Source organism: Nuphar pumila, chromosome 16 (genome assembly GCF_984573655.1).
Source record: "Nuphar pumila chromosome 16, dmNupPumi1.hap1.1, whole genome shotgun sequence".
Taxonomy (NCBI): domain Eukaryota; kingdom Viridiplantae; phylum Streptophyta; class Magnoliopsida; order Nymphaeales; family Nymphaeaceae; genus Nuphar; species Nuphar pumila.
Window position 1 is genome coordinate 27,230,511 of NC_143264.1, and position 25,901 is coordinate 27,256,411.

The 25,901-nt window shown below is 38.9% G+C and overlaps 1 protein-coding gene across 1 annotated transcript; it reads right to left on the reverse strand.

Annotated features, from left to right (window-relative positions):
- Nucleotides 1–1,731: 1,731 nt before the first annotated feature.
- LOC149813128 (formin-like protein 18) lies at nt 1,732–25,352 on the reverse strand. Its single transcript, XM_089991300.1, has 18 exons — nt 24,933–25,352; nt 23,044–23,738; nt 22,733–22,954; nt 20,434–22,628; nt 20,179–20,311; nt 13,684–13,755; nt 13,080–13,178; nt 12,875–12,916; nt 12,515–12,595; nt 12,381–12,431; nt 12,206–12,287; nt 9,406–9,500; nt 8,721–8,792; nt 8,523–8,639; nt 5,889–5,957; nt 5,734–5,800; nt 2,965–3,282; nt 1,732–2,090 (listed from the first exon to the last, which is right to left on the reverse strand). Exons 1-17 carry the CDS (start codon nt 25,003–25,005, stop codon nt 3,131–3,133), a joined length of 4,317 nt encoding a protein of 1,438 aa, XP_089847426.1. The 5' UTR covers nt 25,006–25,352; the 3' UTR covers nt 1,732–2,090; nt 2,965–3,130.
- Nucleotides 25,353–25,901: the final 549 nt, after the last annotated feature.

The following is a 25,901-nucleotide window of genomic DNA, read 5'->3' on the forward strand; positions in this document are numbered from 1 at the left end:
TTAAAGAATATTGTCCATAGAATCCACCATGCTTAAGAAGCCAAAGGCAACACTTGATCACAGAGTACCCTCTCGATCCTGACAAGGGTGAAACCGATGTTATCAGTATCAGTATAGGCCCTCAATAGTTGGGTTGCTGATTCAGCTGTATTGGCCGATACTGATACTCAGCTGAATTGTTGCCCAAAAATAATAATAAATTATTATGTGTCAGTCATTACATAACTCATGTTAAAATCATTAAAATATTTTTAAAAAAATATTATTAAAAAATAGTCGAATCGGCCCTGCAGCGTATCAAAATTATGCTGATACGATGTGTATCGTCCTATATGCACCGATACTGATAACATTGGATGAAACTTTTTTTCTTTTAATTTATAACCCGAAGAAACCACACCCAACACGAAGACCTAGCAACGCTGGCTCAACCTGCCATACCTACGATTGTCATGCAGACAGCATAAAACTTTGAGGCTAGGACCCCTACCCCCAGGGCACAGGGCCTATGCTTTGCGTTGGCTTGTGCAGAAGGGGCCCCCATGGGAATCGAACCTTGACTGCCCATCTAGCAGCCAACTCCCCTTAGGGCCAATGGGTGAAACTACTATCAAGCATAATCGTGGTTCTTCAGAAAAGAACAATGTTGTCAGTATCGGCCTGACTCGCCCAGTACATACAGTATCAGCAGAAATTTAATATGAAAAAGACCTAAATCAGATAATTTTAAAATAAATCAAAAAATGGTTTTTAATCTATTTTAATGTTTTTTAATATTTTCTAACACGTCACTCTAGTTAAAACTTGACTGATTCCAATCAATCGGTATAGACCTATTCACTTGAATCGTTTGGAAAATCGCTTCATGGCCCGAGAAGATTCTTACAACATTGGAAAAGAATATCCCTTCTTTCTATAAAGCCATCGTTTTTTATTGTATTGCACCATAAAATCAGAATTTGATCCGATTACAAAACGTAGAACCAAACTCGGGCACGGTAACCAAATATCTTGCTTCCTTGCACAACCCATGATAAAAATGGTCATAATTTAGCAGCGGGGACTCCGCTTGTGTGGCAGGAGCAGTTAGTGCACGTCACCTTGTGGTGAGACGTTGCAAGTTAAAACCCCAATTGGCATGGTTGTATAACTGGTACCAACGGGGCTCCGCTTGTCTGATAGGAGCAGCTAGTGCACAACACCTTGTGCCGGTTCAAAACCCAATGGTATAGTTGTGTAACTGGTAGGGGTCTGCCTAACCCCAGTTTTCTCTGTCCAAAAAAAAATGGTCATCATTTTGTGACTGACACAATTATGGGCAACATTTGGAAAAAATTGCGATATTTCCAGAAGCAAAAATAATTTCGAAAATAAAAACGATTTTCTTTGTTTTTTATGCTCTTCAAGATTACGCATATTTATAACGGTTTTTTTATTACATGTACCCGAACTACCAAAAACCTACAAAGAAAACAAGATAATTTCAAATTTATCACAAGATTTTTCTCGCCAAAACTTTCCTTAGAACGAGATATGAGACTGCGGACAAACAAGGAGGCCGTTGCTGGCTGCTCATGCAATGCTATGAAACCAGCCATCAATCTCGAGCATGGGCATCCAAAGGAACCGTTGCACAAGATTTTCTATGGTCCACACCATACAAAAGCAAGAAAAACTGTGGTGACCACCATTCCTGTGGAAATTAATGAGAAACAAACAGAAGCCCGGTGATGAGCCAACGCTCTCTCATAAAGGAAAAGCATAGACGACGTTAATGGTCTGGGTCATTTTATAGCTAATTCCTGACATCAAACGTCAAGATTACGCCCAAGATTTCCCCCATCTAACAGATTTACAAAAGGGCTTTCACATTTCTTATTTTCTTCTATGTTACAACAAATCAGATACAGCTAATTCCTACGAAGCATTTACAAGAAATAAATGCACCCCCAAAGAAAGAAAAACGGGAGAAACAAAATGATGTTACAAAAGAATGGAACGTACGGGTTAGCTTTTTACACGAATGGATCGTGAGGTCAGATCCTAACAACAGCACCGGTCATTGGCATCTTCCACGTCTCAAAAAATACCTGCGTTCACATAGCTCTAGTTAAACAGAGAAGTGAGATGGCTTCTATCGTCACAAAATCTAATCATCCTTCTCACTGTTCCTAACAAGAACCCAGATTTAATATAGTGTTCATATTATATGCAGCCACCCCATCTTGGCATTTCTTGAGATGGGTGTGGTGTCCATCTCGGGGAAATGTTGAGATGGATGGCCATCAGCAGCAGAACTGACCTCATTATATATAGAGTGGGAAGTAGGTGCCGGACAAAGTTAGGCGCCTCCTGTGAGCAAACAGGGGGTTTGGGGGTCTTTTTCGCAAATCTGACCCTGCAGATCCATTCAGCATGGTCGATTTGCTTGAAGATGACACTTGGACTGTGTTTTCTGATGAAAAAACGTGAATTTTACAGCTTGAATATTTATAAAAATTGTAAACAGTCGATTTTCAAACCTTGTAAAAACCTAGCCATGCATCGGAATCTGTCTATCCAAGAGTCCATTGCTATGAAATCAAGCACGTAAAACACCTGTATGGTCAGATTTGAGAAAAACATGAAAAAAAAACCTTTGAGAAGCCTTGTAGGTTGGCGGTAGGGGGGGGGGGGGAGCAGGTTTGGTGGGGGAACCATAGCCAATAAGGAAAATAACTTGACGATATCATTTTGGTGAGTAAAACTGACCAAGTCATTAGGTGTTAGTCGCATAGTTTGCTATGGACACAAGATTTTTAATGACCAAGGATATTGGCGATGGGCAGACTCCAAGGCAAAGGGTTAACCCTTCTCTTGGTTAGGATTGGACCATCCCAAGCCATTTGATCTGGCGAGTCCAACGGCAACTCAAATCAGCTTGTGGCTCCCAAGCCCATTTAAACTACAAAATAGAAGACCAACCTGAAAGATGCCAAAGGCACAGCATGAGTGGCACTTCCTAAACAGCTTGCTGCTTTCTGGCTGTCTGGTCTCCCATCAGAGTCTCCAGCATCTGCAAAGGAGCTCAAAACTGTACTTCCAAAGGGAAAGGTCCACCTGTATTCTTCCAAAGCCCAACCACGAGGACTTATTTGATATTGCTCCTCATTGGAGTATGGAGCTTCATTTTCTCCTTCTGTGCTTCTTTCTCAGCTTTTTTTCTCTCAAGCTCCACCTGCTTGCAGTTCTCATCATATGCCCTCACAAAAATCTTCACAAAATTCAAAAGCGTGGAGACAACTGCATTCATCAAAATTGGATCCATTAACTAGATTAAAGAGACAACTGCATCACATTATTAAATGAAATAGAGATGCCAGTCTGCATCAAAACTAAAAAGACACTGATAAATTAATTGTAATGTTGCATCTTCTCCAAATTAACCCGCACCCAAGCCAAAACCTATTTCATCTTAAGCAGGATCACAGATATTAAGCAATGCATAGAACTGCCCAAAAGCACGACATGACAGGCCACATGGGCCTAGACACATTAAAGATACTGTTTTGATCGTGTCTGATATCACCAACACTACATGATCAAATCGGATGCATAATTAAGTTTGTCTTACCATAAACATTTTAATTTCCATAAAAAATTAGCATAGCCAACATTACATGATCGAATCGGATGCATAATTAAGTTTGTCTTACTGTAAACATTTTAACATGGTTGGCAAACCCGGTGAGTCGACTCGGGAATCACCCGGATCGGACTCCAACTGCGATTCAGGACTGTCAATCCAACCCATTAAATAATTTTTTTTATCATGTATTTTATTTTAATGCATAATTCTTATATAAAGTCACTTGTTATGAAGAATCTAATATTGTTCAATGAAAAAAGTTAATAATCATGTATAATTATATGTTTTTGTAACTTATCTATTGACATATTAGCTTGAAGTTTAGTTATTTCCACGTCTTATTCATGTGCTTGCACTATAAAATATAGAGTTCTGACTCGTCCGAGTCACCGAGTCAACCCGCTGACACGGTGACCCAGTAGGAGTCCCATCCAAGCCCAAGTCACGAGTTTGCCAACTATGCATTTTAATTTCCATAGAAAAACCCTAGTAATAAAGACCACGACGCTATATATGCCTGTTGGATGCATTTCCTGTTCATGAGCTATAACCAACCATCTCTGGTCCTGGATGGAGCTGGCCTGCCCAGACAACCAAAAGTTGGCCTCTTATTGGTATGGATTTGGCTTGGGAGCTCTTGCCTCTCAGAGCATTTGCTATCCCATTTCGATTTTAGATGTTTGTTTGATTACTTAGCAATGGTAAAGAGAAAATAATAGATTCCGTGCACCCTCATATATAAGTGGAGAAAAGACCATCAGCCGCTCTTTGCGATCAACATGGAACTGAACTCTCATTTGAGTAAGAAAACAGTGACCTCAAACCTACGACTCTTTGTGTGACTGCTTTAGAAAGCTATGCTCCAGGAAACGGGAAATGAAGAAATTCATAGTAATTACTAGGAGCCTATGATTTCATTTAACCTAGTCCACGTGGCTATGGGATATCATCTTATCCTGTTCGTTCTAGCTTCCAACTAGATGCTTGAGGGTAATAGATTGCAGCCAGATAATTTTTGGTCAACTTTTGAACTAATGAAATACAGAAATACAACAAGTGTTCTTAGGTGAGTTTCAGCCAACACCTGGTCCAAGCTGAACACATCCATCTTTAAATAAATTTTGCACAAAATACTTCCATAAATTTAAGTTAATAGATATAACTTTATTAAATCAAAAGTCTGTTACTTGGGGGAAGAATCAGCACGAATCGGATATAACTTTGGTTTGGACATATTCGTATACAATTTCCTTTTTGTAGTTCTTTATACAATCTACACACACAAATCCGCTTGCCCTATTGTTTATAAAAATCAGTATCTTGTATCTTTGTTGTAACTATACCTGTGACAGATAAACAACCGTATCTTCTCATTACTCTTACTCTGCTAGAACCTTGAAAGCCACAAGAAATGTGACCACATCACATCGAGTAAAGACGATAAGTACAACTAACCCAAAACACCCTACTCTCCTTGTCATGCCTACAATTGATACCATGTGAATAGATTTCTACTGATGTAAACACATGCAAAAATGCACTATGCTACATTTTACAATATCCTTAGATATGAAGTCATAGGCGTACAAATTAAAAGTCTAAAGCAAGTCAAAGTGACGTAGTTAACAAACAGCGATCAACAAATATATAGTTCATAACGGACACTTCTGTCAAGAGTATGTTACATGCTGATTGCATCATAAGATAGACAAAATGAATCACATTAAGTTCAAAATGAAGATGACTAACCAAAATACCCAATACTGATATGGCTAGGATACGAGTAAGACACCAGTATCAGGGGCTTGGTAAAAGTACTCATGCTACATAGTAGAGTCCCAACATCAAGGTGGCTTCTTGTTCAGCACCATTTTCCATTTATAACCTCCCCAGTTTTTTTATCACTAAATTTTGAAATGCTAGCCAGATAAAGTTGCTCTGATGTTTAAGTACAAGGATCTAAAACCCATCACAGCCAAGTTAACATGATTTCAAAACTACAGATGCATACATAATTAAAAGCGCTCAAAGAATTGCACTTAAACAAAGTAAGAATGAGTAAAAATAGCACAAGAGGAAAAGGAAATTGCATATGTGAAAATTACCTTGTTCAAAGGGACACCTAGCAGGATCTTCCCCAAAATAGAGAGCAAGTGCATCCGCATTTCTACCCTGTGAATAGTTCCAACAGCAAGGATAAGAAGGCAATAAATCTCAGCATATGAGATCTTCAATTCAATTTGAATCTTTTGGCTCATACCACTGCAGAGTAAAGCGAAGTTAAAGATCGAACCTCCACCTCAGCAAGAACGATGAAGTCCTTCAATGTCTTACCACCAAATACCACAAAGACAATTATGTCAGAGAATCAGAAAACAAGAAGAAAAAGATTAACAAAAAATTTTAGCATGAAAAGAGAGGCAGCAATCATCCTCAAAGATGTCCAGTTGCAAGAGAGTGCAACTAGAAAGATTAAAAGCAAAAACTTCAATAATAAAAAGATGAAATTTCATCTTTATAAACTTTTTTTGTCCATAAGATTTTTAAAAAACACAGAATGAGAGAAAAACTAAGTTTACATGCCAGAAGACAACAGATAAAATGAAAGAGAACCGTTAGCCTCATAATAGTAATAAGCACTACCATTCTGGAAGGCTCAGATCAGCTTGGTTATAGGTACTAAACAGCCATATCTAATCAGATATTTAATGACTACATTTGGAGTCAAATACAGACCTCCAGCTCGTGTGGGAAGTTCAATTACCAGATGTAAATCACATTAACTCCCTACCTTCAGTGGAACGACCAAATCATATTCCAGACTTCATCAGACATGCATGTTTTTTATAATTTTATTGAGTTAGGATTTGAACACCTTATACAAACCCAAACATTCATCTAATTGGATGCAAAAAGGGTTCAAGTCCCACAAAAAGAGCTTAAATTGAAATGGATATCCATCCCAAGCCCACAGAATTCACGTACCTACTTGAGCACCAATCAACTATAGCAGGGAATGTTGTTTCTGACTGAACTATTGACAGAGATAATGATCTCCTGAGTTCAAACATGTATCCAAACTCCAAAGTTGAAAAACACAATGTTTGTTGACACTTATTGATTGAAGAAGATATTAGTGCAAGCAGGTTAGATTACTCTTCAATGTTAACTTTTCATTCAAAAACTAGGGATCTATTGATTGATGCTTCTTTCCATTGTTATACCCCAAATTAGCATTCAACTGCTCTCCCCAAATTAGCATTCAACTGCTCTCTAATCAAATTTGTGACATCTTGCAATCAGTGGCATTTCCACAGCGAGAGATGCTAATTCTAAGGGCACGTTTGGAAGTGAGAAAATAGTAGGAAAAGTGAAAGTATGAAAGGAAAAATTACATCTTTTCCAACCATTCCAAACAAGAGAAAACTTTTGAAAGGAAAGTTTTTCTAAAAATTATGACTTTTGATAGGAAAAATTCCTATAAAAAAATTCTTTTTGCATTAAGGCAATCATTCACCCACAACACATCTCATTTCAAGGGCTGCCACAACAAGATCTTCCTCCATCTTCATCTTCCTCCTACCCACCACCATTTTCAGCTCTCTCTCTCTCTCTCTCTCTCTCTCTCTCTCTCTCTCTCTCTCTCTCTTGGGTGCAGTCAACCCATCTCTCTCTCTCACAGACACATTTTTCCACTCTGTTATTCTCATGCTACACAAACAAGCGGAAAATTTTCACTTATCTCATATCAAAACTTCTCATAGGCAAAGTTTTATTTTCCTATGAGAAATTTTCTTGCTTCCAAACGTGCCCTAAATGAGAAAGATAAAGAAAAAGGAAGGAGAAAGAGGCCCACTAGGAAACAGAGAAAATGTTCTAAAAGATCTTTGAGGTACCATGTTCCATCTCACATTTCACAGGGTACACCCATTGAGTGCATGGACTTGAGACAACCTGAAACAATTTTCACCAATCCGGCAATTCTACTCAGTTGCATGTAGGTCTAGCTCGTTAGTCCCAAGGCACAAACACAGTAAACATAAACCAGGCAGATCAAGACCTCAGGCATAACAGCCCATCACCATGCTGACTTTAACCTGATTCCTCTTACCCACTCAACAAGTTAGACTTGACTCCTCTGACAAGTTTGAGTATTTGACTCATCATCTAAATAGTTGACAGTACCTAGGGCAAGTAAGAAAGCCAGCCAATTCTCTAATTTTCTTTCCTCATCTTTTCAATAACAGATTTATAGGGACTCAAGTTATGCGACTGGGATTTAACTGGAGTTGTGGCCAGACCGCTCAAGCAACCAAAACTACAGCAACTTAAGACAGCCTTCATTCTTGTTTAGTTAAAAAAAGCCAATTCCGGCCTAAGCTCAATCTCATTAAGAGCTTGATATGCTTATTTAACATGTTCTCTACAAGTACCTTAGCAAACTCTCACTCATCAAATTCCATTGTGGAAGAATCACACAAAATGGAATTTGAGAATACATCATGAGATATCTGACGAACATAATGTATTCCGAAGGCAGATCTCAGATGAAGCAATTAGCTTTAATCTAGGCCTTTTGTGAAGCATCTATATCAAGCTACAATGCAGTATAACAGAGACTGTTTCATAGTTCAACCATATAAACATGCAAGCAAAATTTTTGTCTTACATGAAGAAAATTGAAAAGCTATTTGAACATACTAAGCAGAATCTGTGGTTTTGTAAAAAGAATCTACTCTCTAATTCAACAAAAACTTATGCCTCGTGCTGAAAGGAGGCCATCAAAATACCATAGTCTATGACTAGTTATCTGAAGTTTAGGCATAAAGGACAGTTACTTGATGGAAAACACTGGTATTTACAGTAGCGAGTGGGACTTTTGAGTGGAAAATACCTTCCGGAAAACTTCTGAAACAGCACCATCATTCTCAGATGCAGTCAATTCTTGTTCAACCTTTTCTAGACCTTTAGTTATGGCTTGCATTTCTTCAGCCAAAAACTTCAATTGAATCTGTATCAAAGGATGTAGATTAGGCAACCAATACATAGAACAATTAAATGAAACAGCAGGATATGTTCAAAAAATAAGAACCTTTGATGCATCTTCCAAGCTGATAAGGTCCTTGTGAAAATCCAAAAGCTCTGGCAATTTATCAGCAAGAACCTGAGCAACATGACAAGGAGATTTAGACGCTATCAAGGATCTTCCAAAGAATATTAGAACTCAAATATTCATCACAGAGGCTCTCAAGGTAGACTACTAATTATCATAATCTGCAGGAAACATTGTAAGTTATACAAAAAGGCCTTCTAACTTCTAAGCTATCTTTCGTCCAACCTTTCTTTTTATACCCCAATCTCTTCTTGGGATTCAATTGACTTGCTATCTAATACAGACTACTGAATCATCAACCATATCATTTCAATCCTATCCTCACAACTTACACACTTCTTTAACCAGTAACATTATTTCCATCCCATCCTAACAACTTGGCACATTTGCAACCATCAAGTAACATCCAATATATTTGTATGATACATATCACATGCAATGCATGCACAGAATCCATCCATGTAAGATTTTTCATGCACATTAAATGCAACTCTCCAACAAAAGTGTGCAAGTTTTCAAATGATAAGACAATACAGGTAACAATATGCTACAGGTTCATATCCACAGTCTAAATTGTCAGAGCATGCAAGAGACAAGCATTTTTTTTTCTGAATAGCACATTTCAGTGGATGGATAATGAAGGATGAGAAAATTGAACTCACACCTTACAAAGATAATGCATGAGGGTCATCTTATTATTAACTGCTCGAGTGTCAGCTAGTTTCAAAAGGCTATCCAATCGGAATCCAATTGCAGAACCTGCATGTAACAAATTACAATGTAATGCCACTCAACCAAGTGAAAGAAACATACAATGCACAAGCAACAAAAATCAAAGCCTAATAAAAGAAGCAAAAAATGACAAGGATACCTGAGAATCAAATCAAAGTGCATATTAGGGTTCATATTCCGTAACAGTAATATATAAAATAAAGATAATCTTAATAAATGCATTTAGCATCTGAAACAGCTGTTAAGAAATGATAGAGAAAGGCCTAAAGAAGAGAGAGAAAATTGACAAATTTACAATATCAGAGATGCATAAGACTAATAGAGATTTCTATAGGAAGGTGACCAAATAAAATTTTCACTAATTCCAGTTCATGCATACAAAATAATTTCCTTGTTATTTCAATGGGGTTAAGTTTATCTTATTCAGTCATTTATTTACACAGGCATTCAACTGGCAATTTGAGTAAGTTGATCTACAAGCTTAGCTGTCAAAAGCACTAGGTGGAGACGATACTCCTAAAAGGCCTAATCGGGACATAGGCGGGACTAGTCAGACTAGGACTAGTCAGACTAGGTAGGTCCCAAAAATAAACATTGAAAAAAGTAAGAATATCACAATAAATTGTTAAATTTAAGTAACAAGCATAAACAATTGTGATTGTGACCATGAATGAAGTATGAGTGTGTATTTCAATATACCATATCACAAACTTTGTATAATTGCATAACATTGAACATAAACAGAAACAATTATGAATAAAGTAAATATAACATAAAAACAAACAACTATGAATGAAGCAAATATGATATAAAAACAAACAATTATGAAAGAAGCAAATATAAAATAAAAACAAACAATTATGAATGAAGCAAATTTAACATAAAAATAGACAATTATGAATGAATCAAATATAACATAAAATCAAACAATTATGAACGAAGCAAATATAATATAAAAAACAGACAATTATGAATGAAGCAAATATATTATAAAAAAGACGATTATGAATGAAGCAACTATAATATAAAAATAGATAATTATGAATAAAAATAGTGTAACCATGTGTGTCTAAATATATATCTGCAAAAAAACAGATATATATATTACAGATGCATTAACATGTTTATATTTTTAATTTTGTATATGTGCAAAATACATATAATAACTAATATATTATGTCACATGTGTACGGGTACAGAGGGCATGTATGACATGGCAATTTCAAAAATGAGGGTACGGGGACACGACTATATATATATATATATATATATATGGAGAGAGAGAGAGAGTTTGGGTCTAGATCGAGTGTGGATTTATATTAGGGTTCACACTTAATCCCGACATACTTTTTTAATAAAAAGATGGGTGGGTTTCGGCTGAGAGGGCACGAAAGCCTCCCTCTCTCTCTGTTTGGATCTAGATCAAGTGTGGGTCTATATTAGGGTCCACACTTGATCCAGACCCACTTTTTTTTCATAAAAAGGTGGGTGGGTTTCACGAAACCTCTCTCATTCTCACTCTCCCTCTCTCTCTCTCTAGCAGATCGGAAGAACGAGAAGAAGAAAAAAAAAAGAAGAGGAGGTCCAACCCTAACCGGTATGATCTCTCTCTCTTTGAAAGGAAAAGAAGATGAAGAGGAGGAGGAGAAGGTTCAACCCTAACTGGTATGCCCTCTATCTCTCTTTTTTTTCTCCTCTTAATTTTTTCGTCTTCTTCTTCTTCTTCCCTGCCTTTCGCCCGAGGTCAAACAAAAAAAAAATGGGTTGGACCCGACCCAATCCGGACCAGAACGCACCTATGCTGTGTCCAGTACCCGCACCTGTGTCGACACGGGTACGGCTATCAAGTTGCTGTGTCTATGTAACATAGCTAATATAAATAAACATATATTATATACATGTGAAAAAAGATACAAAGAAAAAGATTATATAATATAACTGAAAACACTGAATATATATATATGTGTGTGTGGAGGGGTGAGAGGAGGAAGAAGAAAAGGTGAAAGAAAGAAAAAAAAAGTGAAAAAAAAAGAAAAGGGAAGGGGAAAGAAGGAAAAAGTGGAAGAAAAGAAAGGCGAAAAAGGAAGAAAAAGAAGGGAAAAAAAGGAAAAAGAAAAGGGTGGAAGATGTTAGGTCAGAGGAGGAAGAAAAAAAAGAGGATAAAAAAACAAGAAAAAAAAACGGGAAGAAGGGAAAAAAAGAAGAAAAAGAAAGAAAAAAGGGAAAACAGAAAAAAAGAATAAAAAATGAAGAGGGTGGAGGGCGAGAGGGCAAAGGAGAAAAAAAAGAAAGAAAAGGGAAGAAGGAAAAAAAGAAAGAAAAAAAAGAAGAAAAGGGGAAAAAATGTACCTGGTAGTCTCCTCCTCCTCCTTCTCGCTATTGCTGAGAGAGAGAGAGAGAGCAAAAAGGGGAAGGGTGTAGCCCTTTCCCTTTTATAGTTGCCCTAATAGGCAGTTGGCCAGGTTTGGACTATTTCAAACCTGGTCAACATACTTAATAAAAAAAACATGATTGTCCCTGTCGCCTAGGCAGGGAACAGCCTAGGTGGGCTAGGCAGTGCCTAGACGGAAAAATAGGGGGCGCTCCACCTAGGTCACCTAGGCGCAACTTTTAACAACTAAGTTTACAAGATGGCAACTGCAAAATACAAAATCAAATTAAGGAGAGAACATGAACAGAAAAAACAAAAAAAGGTAATAGTTTCACTTTTATGTGTATGTCATTTCACTTACCCCTTGCAGTGCCCTGGTTTAGTGCATTCCCCAATGACAGAATTGTCTTCATGATCCTTTTCAACTTGATGGAATTCCTGATCTGATAAGCCAGAGGTTAGATTGATATACAAACAAAAATAAAAAATGAGCTAATGAAAAGGATAAACTGAATGTTAAAAAGATTAACAATCACCTCATCACATGCTGAGTTTACAATATTCAAATTTTTCCTAAGATCTGCAACCTGCACAATAGTATAGCAACTAAGACAAGTGAAAAGCCACCCCCAATTAACTGATGGGAAAAACAGTTAAAAGACAACCCAACCTGGGAACTGAATTGTATCTTGAAAGAAAATACTCTAAGTTTAGATTCCACCCTAGGGACTTTCATTAACTCCAAAAAGAACTGCAAAATCAAATGTCAAACAATTTCAAACATCTAATGGAAACTAAATAGCAAATACTTAAGCAAGCAATCCCCAAAGAAGCCAATGCAAGAGCATTTTAAAAAATTGCAACTATTTTCATTCTGCTGAAGTTTCAAATAAGATAAACAGACAAAGATGAAAAAGGATCATTCAAATAACTAATAACCACAATAACTCAAGGCCAAAGCTTTTGGAATCAGGTCATCCATGTCAAAGTATGAAAGAGTGCAGAACCAGACAAAGCAGATCATCCCTACCTGTTCGCATCTTCCCAAGTTTTCCTTGTTACCATTGTAGCCCTAAGCATTCAGAAGGATGACAGATAATGGAAAGAAAAAAAATTAGACGAAGTTCATGCAAGAAGAAAAAATTACATTAACAAAAAGTTCAACATGAACAAGAAAAGCAAAGTGAACAATCGTGATCAGAGTAATTGTTAAATAACACCAACAATAAACAAACCTTAAGAAGTTCCATTTCTTCTTTTGTAGGGCTGAATTTGATAAGATTTTCCACTTGATCAACATCTAAAATTGAATCATCCAACGCAAGGGCTGCACTCTAAGAGGACAGAAAAACCAAATACTGTTGAAAATGCATCTAATCCTAGTGAAAGAAACTGAAATAACACACATTGCTAATTTATTAACAGTTCATAAAGCATACAAAGTCAATTGTATAGAACAAGTAGAAATCATTTGAAAGAAGTCATGAATAACCATAAAGAAGACACTTGATATCTAGCGTGAGCCACATAGTTGAAACACACACATAGTGACATACAGATGATTGTGTGTGTGCTCATGCACATGCACATGCACACAAATGCACGAGCAAACACTTGCATCAACATGAATATGACTGTAATTAATGAAACAAATGTGCAAAGAGGCATGTACATTTAACACAAAAAAAATGAAATTTGTGAACAGTTAGATGATCTTATAACAAACCAAAGCTTTTCAGATTATCAAAGAATAAATATTTTGAAAGAACTTGTACATCATGCCTCCAAAAGAATAATATAGCTGCCAACCATATAAATTGAAACAGAACAATAACTCACCATCAGATCAGGAAATGGCATCTTAACTTTTGTCAGCATAATTTCACAATTATAGGAACGCCTTTGTTCAATCTGCAAACAAAAAGCATGAAAAAAAGTCCAAGTTATACACCCCATGTAAAAGCACAAGTCCCAAATATGTATCAGATCTTTTCTTTTTTTCCATTTTTTAACATAAAAGAGGAAAGCTTTACAGAAATCAATAGAGCAGAGTTCAGGGAAAATGACAGGGTGGTAAGATATAACAGACCAAAGTAGCACACAGCAACACCATCAAGAAGTGCTTCATTACTTATCAATGACAAATATAAAGGCAGATGTATTTGGCACAGTACATTTGCTAGGAATCAACTAGTAGATCATGTTTTTTTATGAAGAAACATCATTTTTGGATGCTTGATTATTTACAAAAATAGTAAGCCGTTGAATTTCATGCCTTAAAAGATCCTGCTTATGCATCGTAATCAGATGATCCAAGAGTCTGTCCCTATAAAAACCAATCATGTAGATAACATATGTACGGTGAAATTTAAGAAAAAAAAACAATGAAAATCTTGGTTCACACTCCAGTGCACATATTTTCAGTTAACATATTCTAGTGGGGTGTGTGTGTGTGTATAGAGGGAGAGACACACACACACACATGCATCGGAATCAAATAAAAACCTATCCATGCATCGGAATCAAATGCTCCAAGAACTAATTCCAGTAAAAATAAGCATATTAAGATTTTATAACCTAAAACATTTCACAAGTTTTAGAACCATTGATTTTTGGATGCTTGTAAAATCCTATCTACACATCAAAAAAGTTGGATCCAAGATTCATATATTTTCAACCATGCAGATCACATTCATATGGTCAGATTTGCCAAAAACATATATAACATGCAGACTTTAAAGGGGAGGACAGGGGCTGGAACATCCCCTTTCTGACCTACAGTGAACAAATGGGGGTTTCGGGGAGTTTTTTGCAAATCTGACCCCACTGATGTGTTTGGCATGGTCGATTGGATAGGGAATGACACTTGGATCGTAATTTTTTAATAAAAGAATGTGATTTTTTAAATATTTATGAAAATTATAAACCGTCGATTTTCGGTCCTTATAAAAACCTACCCACATGTCAGAATCAGACGATCCAATAGTCAATTTTTATAAAATCAAGCATGTAGAACCCATATGTACCATCAGATTTGAGAAAACCATGAAAAACCCTTTAGAAGCCCAGTAGGTTGGTGTGGTATGCATGGATCAGAGTAGGCAGCTATCCCCCACTCTGGTAGGCTGGTGGATATATATAGAGAGAGAGAGAAATGTATATATATATATATATGGGAAATGGAAACCTACAAAATGGGCACCGTGCTAAATGAAATATGCTATTGGATTCCCGGTGTTTTTTCAAAATTCTGACTCCATAGATGCGTTCAGTTGTGCATGATTGATTTATTAGAAATCAACACTTGGATCATGCATTTTGGATGGAAAAAATGGTATTTGGAGCCTCAAAGATTTATGAAAATTGTAGGCCATTAATTTTTGAAAGCTTATAAAAACTTAGTCATGCATCAAAATCAAATGCTCCAAGAAGTGATTCCTATAAAAACAAGCATATAGATCACATCTGTATGGTCAGAATTTCAAAAAAAAATACTGAAAATCTAATAGCATGTTTCATTTAGCACAGTGCCCATTTTGTAGGTTTTCATTTCCATATATATATATATATATATATATATATATATGCTACCATCAACTGTATGTACAATCTAGTTGGAAAATCATAGATGCAAGTTGTATCCACTCAATCTGATCTCATAGATGTCTTCAGCATGGTTTGTTTGCTAGGGATTGCACTATGGATCAACTCTTTCCAATGTAAAAATATGATCCTTTGAGTCATCAAATTTGCCACATTGTGGGCCCTTGATTTTTGAAGCCCTTTGAAAACCAAATTACATGTTGGCAAAAACATGATCCAAAACCAGCTTTCTACTAAAGAAACTATATAGATCACATCTATAAGGTTAGATCTAAAAAAAAAAGTAGGCAAAAAGCAAAAAAAAAAAGTGTTTTCTAGTCTGATTGCATATACAAATGACTGAAACAAACACACATAAATCAAAAAGAAGCCAGAGAAACATTCAAGGCATTTGGACATATGTATTCTTCCAAGCTGCTCTTGAACACTAAACAACAAAAAATTATAGAAAAAAAATTACATCCTTGCATTCCTGAACTGAAAGTGAGTATTTTGCTTGTTATATCTGCTGCTTGTATTTTCAAATTCTTGAAAAAAAGGGATGTTTTTCTTTTTAAGGATGATTAAACCATAGGAAAAGAACTTGGGTAGCCATACGGGCTAACTCTTACTGGAAACTTTAGTATTTTTTCTAATGTTTTACTTGGTTTAATTCTTTCCCGAGCACTTCAAGTCATGAATGAAGTATTAAATTATGCTTAAATGTAAACAGTCCAAGCAAAGTTCACTAAAACCTAAGAAACAGTTTCTCAAAAGTTGCCAAATTTTAATTTCAGTGGAAATTCAGATAAAAACTTCCACAGAAAATTTTGAAGAAAGTATTTTGTTCAGAAATCATTGAAATCACCTTAGATTCCCCGGTACCCAAAGCTTTCCACTACCAGATTCAAAAATTTCATGCAAGAGGGTAAAACTTACATTTGTTCCTCCTAGATAATATGTTCAATCTCAACAGCACGTGTGTGCTAGCTTCCTCCAATCACAACCTTGTGGAGTCTAGCACACAAGGATTCCACCTTCCTAGCTAGGATGACTGGTTTGTCACCTAACATGGGCCGAACACAGTCCGAAAACCACGAAATGTGTCCCTAGCTGAAAGGTCGAAGCTGAGTGTACTCGCTGGTAGGCAGTGGACCTCGAGGTTCTTACTAACTGGAGGCCTGCCAATGTGCGGTTGGTGATGGAGAGCTTTTTCCCTTGGCTTAGCCACCCACTCCCCCAAAAAAAAAAAAACTTTTGGAGTTTACAATTAGGAATTGGCAAACCAGGTAGCTAATTCTGAAAGATTTATTTTTAATCAAGGACTGCATTGAAACAGAAAGTTTCTTAATGAAGACACAATAGGGGGAAAAAATCCCAGTTCCATCCAAAATAAATCCTACTATTCTTTCAACATTTTAGATCATGGTGCATGATTGTCTCATCTTGTTCAAACAGTAACATGCTAGTGTATCTGCAGTTAGTATGCAAAGTATCCAGCGGACAAGTAACTGGACCTGCATTAGCAGAAGATTTTATGTTAAAATAGAAAGAAGTATCATTCACGTCAACAGAGGATCATGATACTGAACTTTGGCAACCAAAACCCAATATTTTCTCTTCTTTGTGACCCTTTTAAAGGTAATCTTTGAATCATCTAGCTTTTTCTCTTCTCTTCTCTCCTCCTTCCATGGGCAACCAAAACCCAATACGCAGCTGCGTAGTATAACAAATACAACTTCCTACAGGACGAACTCTCCAAGAGGTACGGGTACGCCATTGCCAAGTTCTACGATGAAAAGGCCTGTGGAAGAAGGGGACTACTTTGAAGAAATGAGTCGCAAACTTTCCCTAGAAGAGCCTCTTCCTGAACCAAGAGTTCCACTCGAGACGTGATCGGTCTTCATCCCTCTTTTTGCTTTTCCAATGACCTTTCCGGAATGGAATGCATAGGGCCCTTATAAGTTATAACTGGCCCTTTTTCTTTCCAGTCAGGGGCGAGGGAGTTGTAAGAGAAGCGATCGGAATGCCCTAAAGCGAGTGACCGAAAAGGGTTTTAGTCAGTTGGAAGTTGGTGGTAGCGGGAACTCCAGCGGATTCCCAAGTTGTGGAAGATAAGGAGGGGGGATGGATGTTGAAACTCTTGGGAGGAAGGAACCCCATCAATCCGGTGGAGGCCAAAGAAGGAACAAGGGGCTCTGCAGGCCCCTCCATCCAAAAATTCAGATCAATTGTGACCCCTTTAAAAGGTAATCTTAGAATCATCAAACTTTTTCTGTACTTTCCTTCTTCCAATTGTTACCAACACTCTTGGCTATCAAACAGTGTTATTAAAAACGCGCCTCAAGGCGCAAAAAGCGCGCCTCGCCTCAAGGTGAGGGGCTTCATGCCTTGAGGCGCATGGGTAAAGCGCAAAACCTATGAGGCGTGCGACTCATAGGCCTTGAGGCGCACGCCTCGAGGCGAGGCGCGCCTCAGAATGAGGCGTACACGCCTCAATTGATTTGGTCAAATGAGGGTCAAAACCCTCATTCGACCAAAAACTAGGGCTTAAACAAAGCCCTACCGACTCTTTTATGATATTCTTTTACTTTTTTTCTCACCCTATCGCTGTTTTTTCCTCACGACCTTCTCTCCCTCACGGCAGCCTTCTCTCCCTCACGACAGAGCATTCTCTCTTGTGGTGGAGACCAGAAACAGGTACGGGTTTTCTTTTCTCTCTCGTTCTCCTCTTCTTCTTCTTCTTATCTCTTCTCTCCTCTCTCACGTGATACAGCATTCTCTCTCTCGGGCGTGATACAGTCGCCCCTCTCTCTTTTTCATTTTTGCTTTTTTCTCAACCTTGTATCTGTTTTTACCCATCTTTGTACAGTTTAATGTTGTATCACGTGAGAAACTTGAGAAACTTTCTCAACTCGTAGCTTCACATTCATTTGTCCAGTTGAGAAACTTGAAATCACAGACGTGAGATATGAGGAGATACATGTTGTCTAGTATGACTGCATGACTCCATGCGCATTCTACCAGCCCCTTTGAGTTGAAGTATGAATCTGTTTCTGGGTTCCCCACTTGCATCATCACTCGGGTCAACAGCATTAGTTGCTACCTAGCTAGTTAGTGGTAACAAACCAACGCTTGCACCTACACGTGTTGCTTTATATATGTGCCATTGAACCATGCTTTCTTTTCTCTGTCTATTGATTTAGAACGCATGTAACCAGATGCAAAATGGCACGTTATTTGACTCATTCTAGTAGTACATTATGTGTTTTCTATAGATCCAAACTCAAAGGCCAAAACCAATCCTTGGATCATGTTTATTATGTGCATTCTGTGCTTATTTTCATGTGGTAAAGTTGACTACGACATGATGTGTAGGGTCAAATTTGCATCTTTATCTTCTTACGGTCTTACAACCTATGTCACATGGGTGCGGGTGGGGGTGCAGGGGTGCGGGGCTGAGGTAAAAACTGGGGTGCGGGGGTGCAGCATTTTTATTGTAATTACATTCTTTTTATTGGGGTTTACAATGACGGCAGCCCCCAAAAAAAATCTTCCGGGGGGCGTTGCGCCCCTACGAACCCCCACCAGGGGCGGCCCCCCTGGACCCCCGCCCGCTGACCGCGCAGCGGGACCCGCGCCGGGGGAGCCCCCAGACCCCCTTACTGCAAGGGAAAAATCTTTGAATCTTTGCATTGTAACTATGCTTTTATTTCATAAAATTTGTTTATATTTGAATTGACCTTATGTATTCACATTCATTGAGGTCGGAGTTGCAACTTCAGTGCTTACTACATGTGTAATCTGGTAGGGTTTACTTAGCTTTGCCCATGATCTGTTTTTATTCACATTGAATACATTGTTAGTTTTTTCTATATTCTCCTTTTAGTGGCAAGTAATTCAAATTGGTTCCTAAATAAAAAAAAATTAAACTAATAATTTTCTAGTTCTCACTGACTTCATGTGTTTGTGTTTTCACTAGTTTTCAATTTATATATATATTGATTCTTATTGAATATGAATCTATTTTTTGTGTTAATATAAATTTTGTTATATGTATTTTTGCAGTTGAACAATGGGAAAAGATGTAGGATGGGATTTTTTATTTTTTGTTGTTGCATTAATGTTACTTTTACATGTTAATCTCATATTTTTTCCGTATTTATTTGAGATTTTTTATTTTTTGTTGGTTGTTGCTTCATCAATAAAGCATTTCTTATTTATTTATAATTTTAGATAATTTTTATAGTTTTTTTTAAGTTTTAATAAAAAAAATTTTTGAGGCTTACGCTTTGCGCCTCAAGGTTTCAACTCGCCTCAGATTTTGGTGGAGCGCCTCGCTACGCCTCAACGCTTTTCACAACACTGCTATCAAACCACTGAAAACCTCAAAACATAGTTGAAATTTGCATCATGCAGAAGCTTGGCATTCAAAGTTTGGTAATTTAGTTGTTCTGCACCAGAATCTGCTCAGATCTTTATCTACTGCTTCAGTTGTACAGAATGAAGCCTCAAAACAATTAATATATGACCTTTAGCAGAAAAACCCAAAAAAAACAACCTGAGAATGTAATAATGGCCACACTAGATGTGATGAAATGAATTTCATTATTGTAGGAATTGTATTTAATATGTGTTCCAATAAGCAAAGTGATCTCCCATGCAATAAGATAATTAGAAAAACTAATCAAAGAGCTCCAGTTAATACAATCATAATTCCAGAGAGTTGTACTACACAAAGCAGCTAATTACCAAATGGACTTTATCAGTCTTGGGACCAAGTGACTTGCGACGCCCTCCTGACTTTCCTCCTGAGCTATCATCTGAAGTTGGCACCACAGTAGAAAAAAGTGTCTCCAGTTCTGACATGTCAAACTCCGGGCCACTACCAAGTAAACATTAAAACTCATCAAAATATGAATATGTTGTTCCATAATCATAACCAGGTAAAAGAAATTTATCTTTTGAAAGTAGAAAACACATAAAAGCTTATAACAGAAGTCACACCTGGAGCCGTCATCATATTTCTGTGACTCTGCCCACAAGCTTCCCTGCAAGGCTCTAGTTACCTTGATCCAATGTAATGGCTTCAATGATGCTCTTCGGGTTGTTGCTAGAGGGGATTGTGCACGCCCAAAAGCTTTTCCCCCAACAGCTTGGTTAGAAGACAAGACCTTCTGCCCTAATTGTGAAGATTTGGAACCCATAAGAGGAGGTGGTGGAACTGGAGCGCCTGGAGCCCTTGGTGGAGGAGGAACAGGAGTACTCTTCCCAAGAGGAGGTGGAGGAGGAGGTGGAGCTCCTGGTGCCCTTGGAGGTGGTGGAACAGGAGAGCGCCCTCCAAGAGGAGGTGGAGCACCCGGTGCCCTTGGAGGTGGAGGAGGGGGTGGAGCACCTGGTGGCCTTGGAGGTGGAGGAGGCGGTGGAGCACCTGGTGGCCTTGGAGGTGGAGGAGGCGGTGGAGCACCTGGTGGCCTTGGAGGTGGAGGAGGTGGTGTGTGCCCTCCAGGAGGAGGTGGAGGAGGAGGTGGAGCACATGGTGCCCTTGGAGGTGGAGGAACAGGAGTACGTCCTCCAGGAGGAGGTGGAGGAGGCGGAGGAGGTGGGGCTCCCGTTACATTTGGAGACGTGATAGTAAAATTTCTTCCTCCAAGAGGTGGCAATGGAGGGGGAGGGGGTGCTCCTGTTGTGTTTGAAGATGTAAGAGTAGAAGCACATCCTCCAGGAGGAGGAGGGGGAGGAGGTGGTGGTGGTGGAGCACCTGGAGCCCTTGATGCCATTGAAGAAATAATTGTTTGTCCACCAATTGATGGAGGGGGAGGGGGAGGGGAAGAAGAAATAGCACCTAGAACCCTTTGAGGTGGAGCTGATGATGGAGCACCCATAACATTTTGCGATGTTGGATTCCGGTTAATAAGTGGTGGTGGTGGTGGTGGTGGCGGAGCAGAAGGAGCACCAAGAGATCTGGATACAGATGTAAAACTTGGAGGAGGAGGAGGTGGAGGTGGTGGTGGTAGTGGTGATGAAAGATAAGAATGATTTATATGAGAACCAGGTAATGGAGGGGGTGGTGGAGGTGGAGGAGGAGGAGGAGGTGCAGTTTTTGATGTTGGAAAAGATGATGGAAGTCGTGGGGGTGAAGCAAATGTATCTTGTGTGTTATCCAATGATGTAGTGAGCAGCATAGTTCTTGAAGGAAGAAAAGATGCTCCTAAGGAGGAAGGCGGAGGTGGAGGTGGCGGTGGCGGTGGGGGTCGGGGAGGCGGTGGTGCAGGCTTTGGCAAGGATAGGGATGAAGATATGGACATTGAGCTTGTGTCAGTACATGAAGATGGGGATGAAGGAGGCAGCTGAGATGTAGAAACATTTTCTCCACGTGGAGGTAAAGGTGGTGAGGAGAGAGAAGAGGATGTAGCACTTAAACGTGCACGCGCAGGCCCCCTTGGGGGAGGCGAATGAGATGGATTAACTAGGGTTGTAGGCAAAGCAGATGATGTAATTGTCACTGATGAAAGAGGCTCCGATGAGGTAGCGGCAATCACAGTTTGCGTTGGTCTGACATTTGTAGGTGTACTGTTAGTAGATGGGGCTGACATTAGTTGTTCACTGGCAGCATGACCTTGTGAAGGAGCATCAATCTCAAAAAAGGGTGGTGCACTGTTATACCTTGAAGGAGGCTGGGGTGGGATATGCACAGCATAGGAATCTAAATTTTCTACAGATTGTGGAGCAATCCATCGTGGTACAGTTTTTAGCTTTGCAGCTTTTACAGGCATGGCCTTGGTGTCTTCCTCTTTGACGCTTTGCTTAGCTGTTACCGTTCCGGCTGGAGATTGTGCATTGGAGGCAGGCTGCTTCTTTGATGAGGGAGACAGCTGCATCTCAGGTTTCTCATTAGAAACAACAATCCCCAACTTTGGTGGAAAAACTTTGGTCTCTGTCTTTTCCTGAGTAACAGAAACCTCTACAACCTTTTTGGGAATCATGCCATCTTCTTGTTGGTGATGGACCTTGCTCGGTTTATTTTGCTTACGCATTTCAGGTCTATTTTCCCCCTTCGCATCAAGCAAGTCAACATCACTGAAGATCTCTTGAACTTCAAAAAATTCCTCCATTGCAAGGCCCTCTCGATCATCCCCATGAGTGGCCACCTCATCACTCGGCGTATGATACTCAGCGACATCAGATTCCGAAAAAAGAACCTGTTAACAAACACCAGTTTCTTTGGCTCCACATTCTAAATCTGACAGAAGAAAAAGGAGAAAGGGAAAAAGAAAAATCTTAGCAAGGATAGATAAGATCTTGCCTCTGCTTTGAAGTCTTTTGGAAAACGGTCCTTGGAGTTCCATAAAACATCAATTTCCTCCCTACTGAGCACCAAAATATTAGACCGGATGAATGAAGTGTTAAGCATTACCCTGAACAACATCTCTTCACGTCCCATATCTTCATCCAGATCAATGCATTCAAGTACTACATCCCCTTGGACTCGGCAACGAATATCTATTTTAGTGAGCGTAGAGTCATCCTGCAGTTACAATAAAAAGTCTATATAGGATAAACCACACGAGAAAATCTTGGAAATTACATCATCAATAGACAAAACTTCAGATCTACCTGTTTGTAGTTTCGCGCATGATTCTTCTTCTTTGATGTTGGAAACAGAACTTTAGAACTGCGGCTGGATGTGTTAGATGGATCCTGGCCATAAACTCGGACTATAGGCCTACAGACTCCTTCGCCAACATTCGGAAGAACTCTAAGAATGAGGCAGTCCAAAGTCAAAAGCCTATCTGGTGGAGGCCATTCTGAACCAACATTTCTCCTTGAGATGTACTGGAGGTATCTCAACTGGGACGGAATTGGGTTTAAAGGAGTGAGTAGTTGGAGAAGTTCCCGGGGTGCTTGCTTATAGATCATGTCAAGTGTTTTTTGTTCGCCCGTATACTGTTTTCTATATATAAGGAGGCCAGCAAGCATAAATGCTAGTACAGGCCATCCTCCCCTCTCACAATGCATAAGCAATACATTGCCTTCGAGAGATAACCAGCTCTCGCTTGATCTCAGAAAATGGTGTATCATCTCCAGTGGGAGCAATGGGCACCCTTCATAATGTCGTGGGTAGTCCATGACCGTCATGTCGTACTGTGACAAAATGTCTGTAATTTGACTCCTCTTTTCTCCTTCTCTAAAGTTAAAAACCATGTACGATGCATCGGTGAAATATTCTTGCAGCTGAGCCACAATGCCACCCAAATAAACCTTGTATTCATGCTCCTCCAAGACATCCGTTGAGAAGCAGCAATCAAATACTGCAGGGGAGTGAAATATCTTGATCAAGCACCACAAAAGAGTATGCAAAAAAATCACTTACAAACTGAGTCATTTGGAGGCCACCAAAAGCCTCACTGCCAAAACACAAGCCCAAATCCTTGCCAATGAAAAGCATCTGTTTTTACTTTTCTTTAGAGGGACCATTTCTGAGAAAGCAAAAGCTACAAAGTATGCAAAATTGCGGATAAGTTATTAAATTCCTAAACTAGTCCAATTATCAACCTCAACCCACGAATTTGCATTATGTATCCATGCTTAAGAAAACCTAACCTACCTTGATCAACTCCTCACATTTGAAGATGAAAACACAAAACTGTTTCCAAAGCACAAATTCTAGTGTCAAATGCAGTGCCCTCCTTCTGACTCTTAAAAGTTGCAAAGAATGGCAATAGAAAATCAAAGCCACTGAACTCTACATTATAGGCCCAAAAATCTCACTCCACCCTGATCTCGTATCATGAAAAAACTGTTGCTAATCATTCGAAAGTGAAGAAATTTTCAGCAAAAATCATATTTTAATAGTAATAACATGGGACAATTAACCTAGAGTAAGGGAGCAAGGTAAACATCATATTTTAGGTTGAGAAAACAAGATAGAAATTTCACAAATTCAGGCTTCCCTATGCATTTTTCCTACTCAACTACTAAGCAGTCCAAAAACTCAGGAGTCCATGGACAGGATTCAAAGGAGAAACAAGAAAATCATGAGATTAATGACGATAAAGACGATCACGATGAACGACAACAACTAGGAGCAAAATGCATAAAACTACCACAACAATTCACTTAAACTAAGAATTGCATTTCGTCTCAAGACGCAAACACTAACGGCAGAGGCAAAGCACAAGAGATCTAAGTATCTAGTAAAGAAATTCTCTTGCAAGTCATATGAAGTAGAGAACTAAAAAGGGAAGAAACAGTCGATCATCGGAACGATCAACTGAACTCGTGATTATGGCGGTTCATAAATTAAACTAAAAAAAAGGGGGAAAAAAAGAACTCCACCTCCAGATCCTCCCTCCGCAAAGGGAAATGGAGCCAATTAAAGGAGAAAACAAAAAAAAGAAGATCAAAACGAGGGAGCGGTTTCTTCGACACCAGCAATCAGTAGAAAAAACACAAAAATCGTCCTTGCAATCGAAATTCCGGAACCCCAGGGAGGGAGGACTCACCATAGACTCTCTCGGAGATCTCCAGAAGCCGATCCGGCGGTTTCCTGTAAAAGAACCGCCGGAACAGCGCCATCCTCGAGCGCCGCTTCCGCCGCGGGATCCAGAGCGGCCTCGACCTCCGAAATCCGCCGGCCGATCGCCGAAGGCCGCAAAACCAGGGCCGGAATCACGCTCTCCGACCCTCCAATCCCGAAATCCCTCGATCCGACGATAAAATAGGGCAAAGAAAAACGCAAAAGAGAAGAGAAAAGGGAAAGAAGGAAATGAAGGGGGAAACTAAAAAAAAAAAATAACACCGATAACAAGAATTTGTTGGTATAATCTGAGCCCAAATAAATCACAAAAAGAGGGAAGGAGGAAGGAGAAGGGGGAAGGGAAGAGAGAGTAACGTGCAATTGCAGACAAAAGTGGACTCGAATCGGAGAGGACTCTGACCCGCAACCTGGTTTTGCGATGCCTGAACGGGAGTCACCACGTGGTCGACCAACCACAATGGCTTATTACAACTTAACAAAAAAAAAATTGTGATTAAATCTAATTAATTATTAAAAAGCAATATAGGACGGACAAAAAAAGCAAAAGGATGAGGCTAAAAAGGCTGAGAGACTAAAAACAAGGAATGTTTATTAAATTAATTAATTGCGAGGAAAACATTAATGTAAATTAATGCAAAATAAAATCCTAAAATGACAAGTATATCCTCCAGAATCTGGCCTTTGCCTATCGGCGGTTTCCGTTCTTCATCGCACCAAATCTGCCTTGTGCTAAGGCAGATTTTTTTTGTTTATACGTTTTACAGTAGATCGGTCGTGTTGAGTTGATGCACTGCTACACAATACGCTGCATATCCCACTTTTTCTGCAGTGTTGATAGTATCGGTTTCTGAACCGAATCAGTTTCAATAATAAAAAAAAAAAACAAGCCCGAGTTGGTCCAAATCCAATCGAAGTGAGGTCTACTTCAACAATT

Bases quoted from the DNA above. Each gene is read 5' to 3' on its own strand.
- LOC149813128 (XM_089991300.1), bottom strand. From the start codon at position 25,005: ATGGCGCTGTTCCGGCGGTTCTTTTACAGGAAACCGCCGGATCGGCTT. The intron at 13,756-20,178 runs GTAATTAGCTGC...TTTTGTTTGCAG, and splicing joins AGACTGATAAAGTCCATTTG to ATTGAACAAAGGCGTTCCTA. The intron at 13,179-13,683 runs GTGAGTTATTGT...CTGTCCTCTTAG, and splicing joins TGCCATTTCCTGATCTGATG to AGTGCAGCCCTTGCGTTGGA.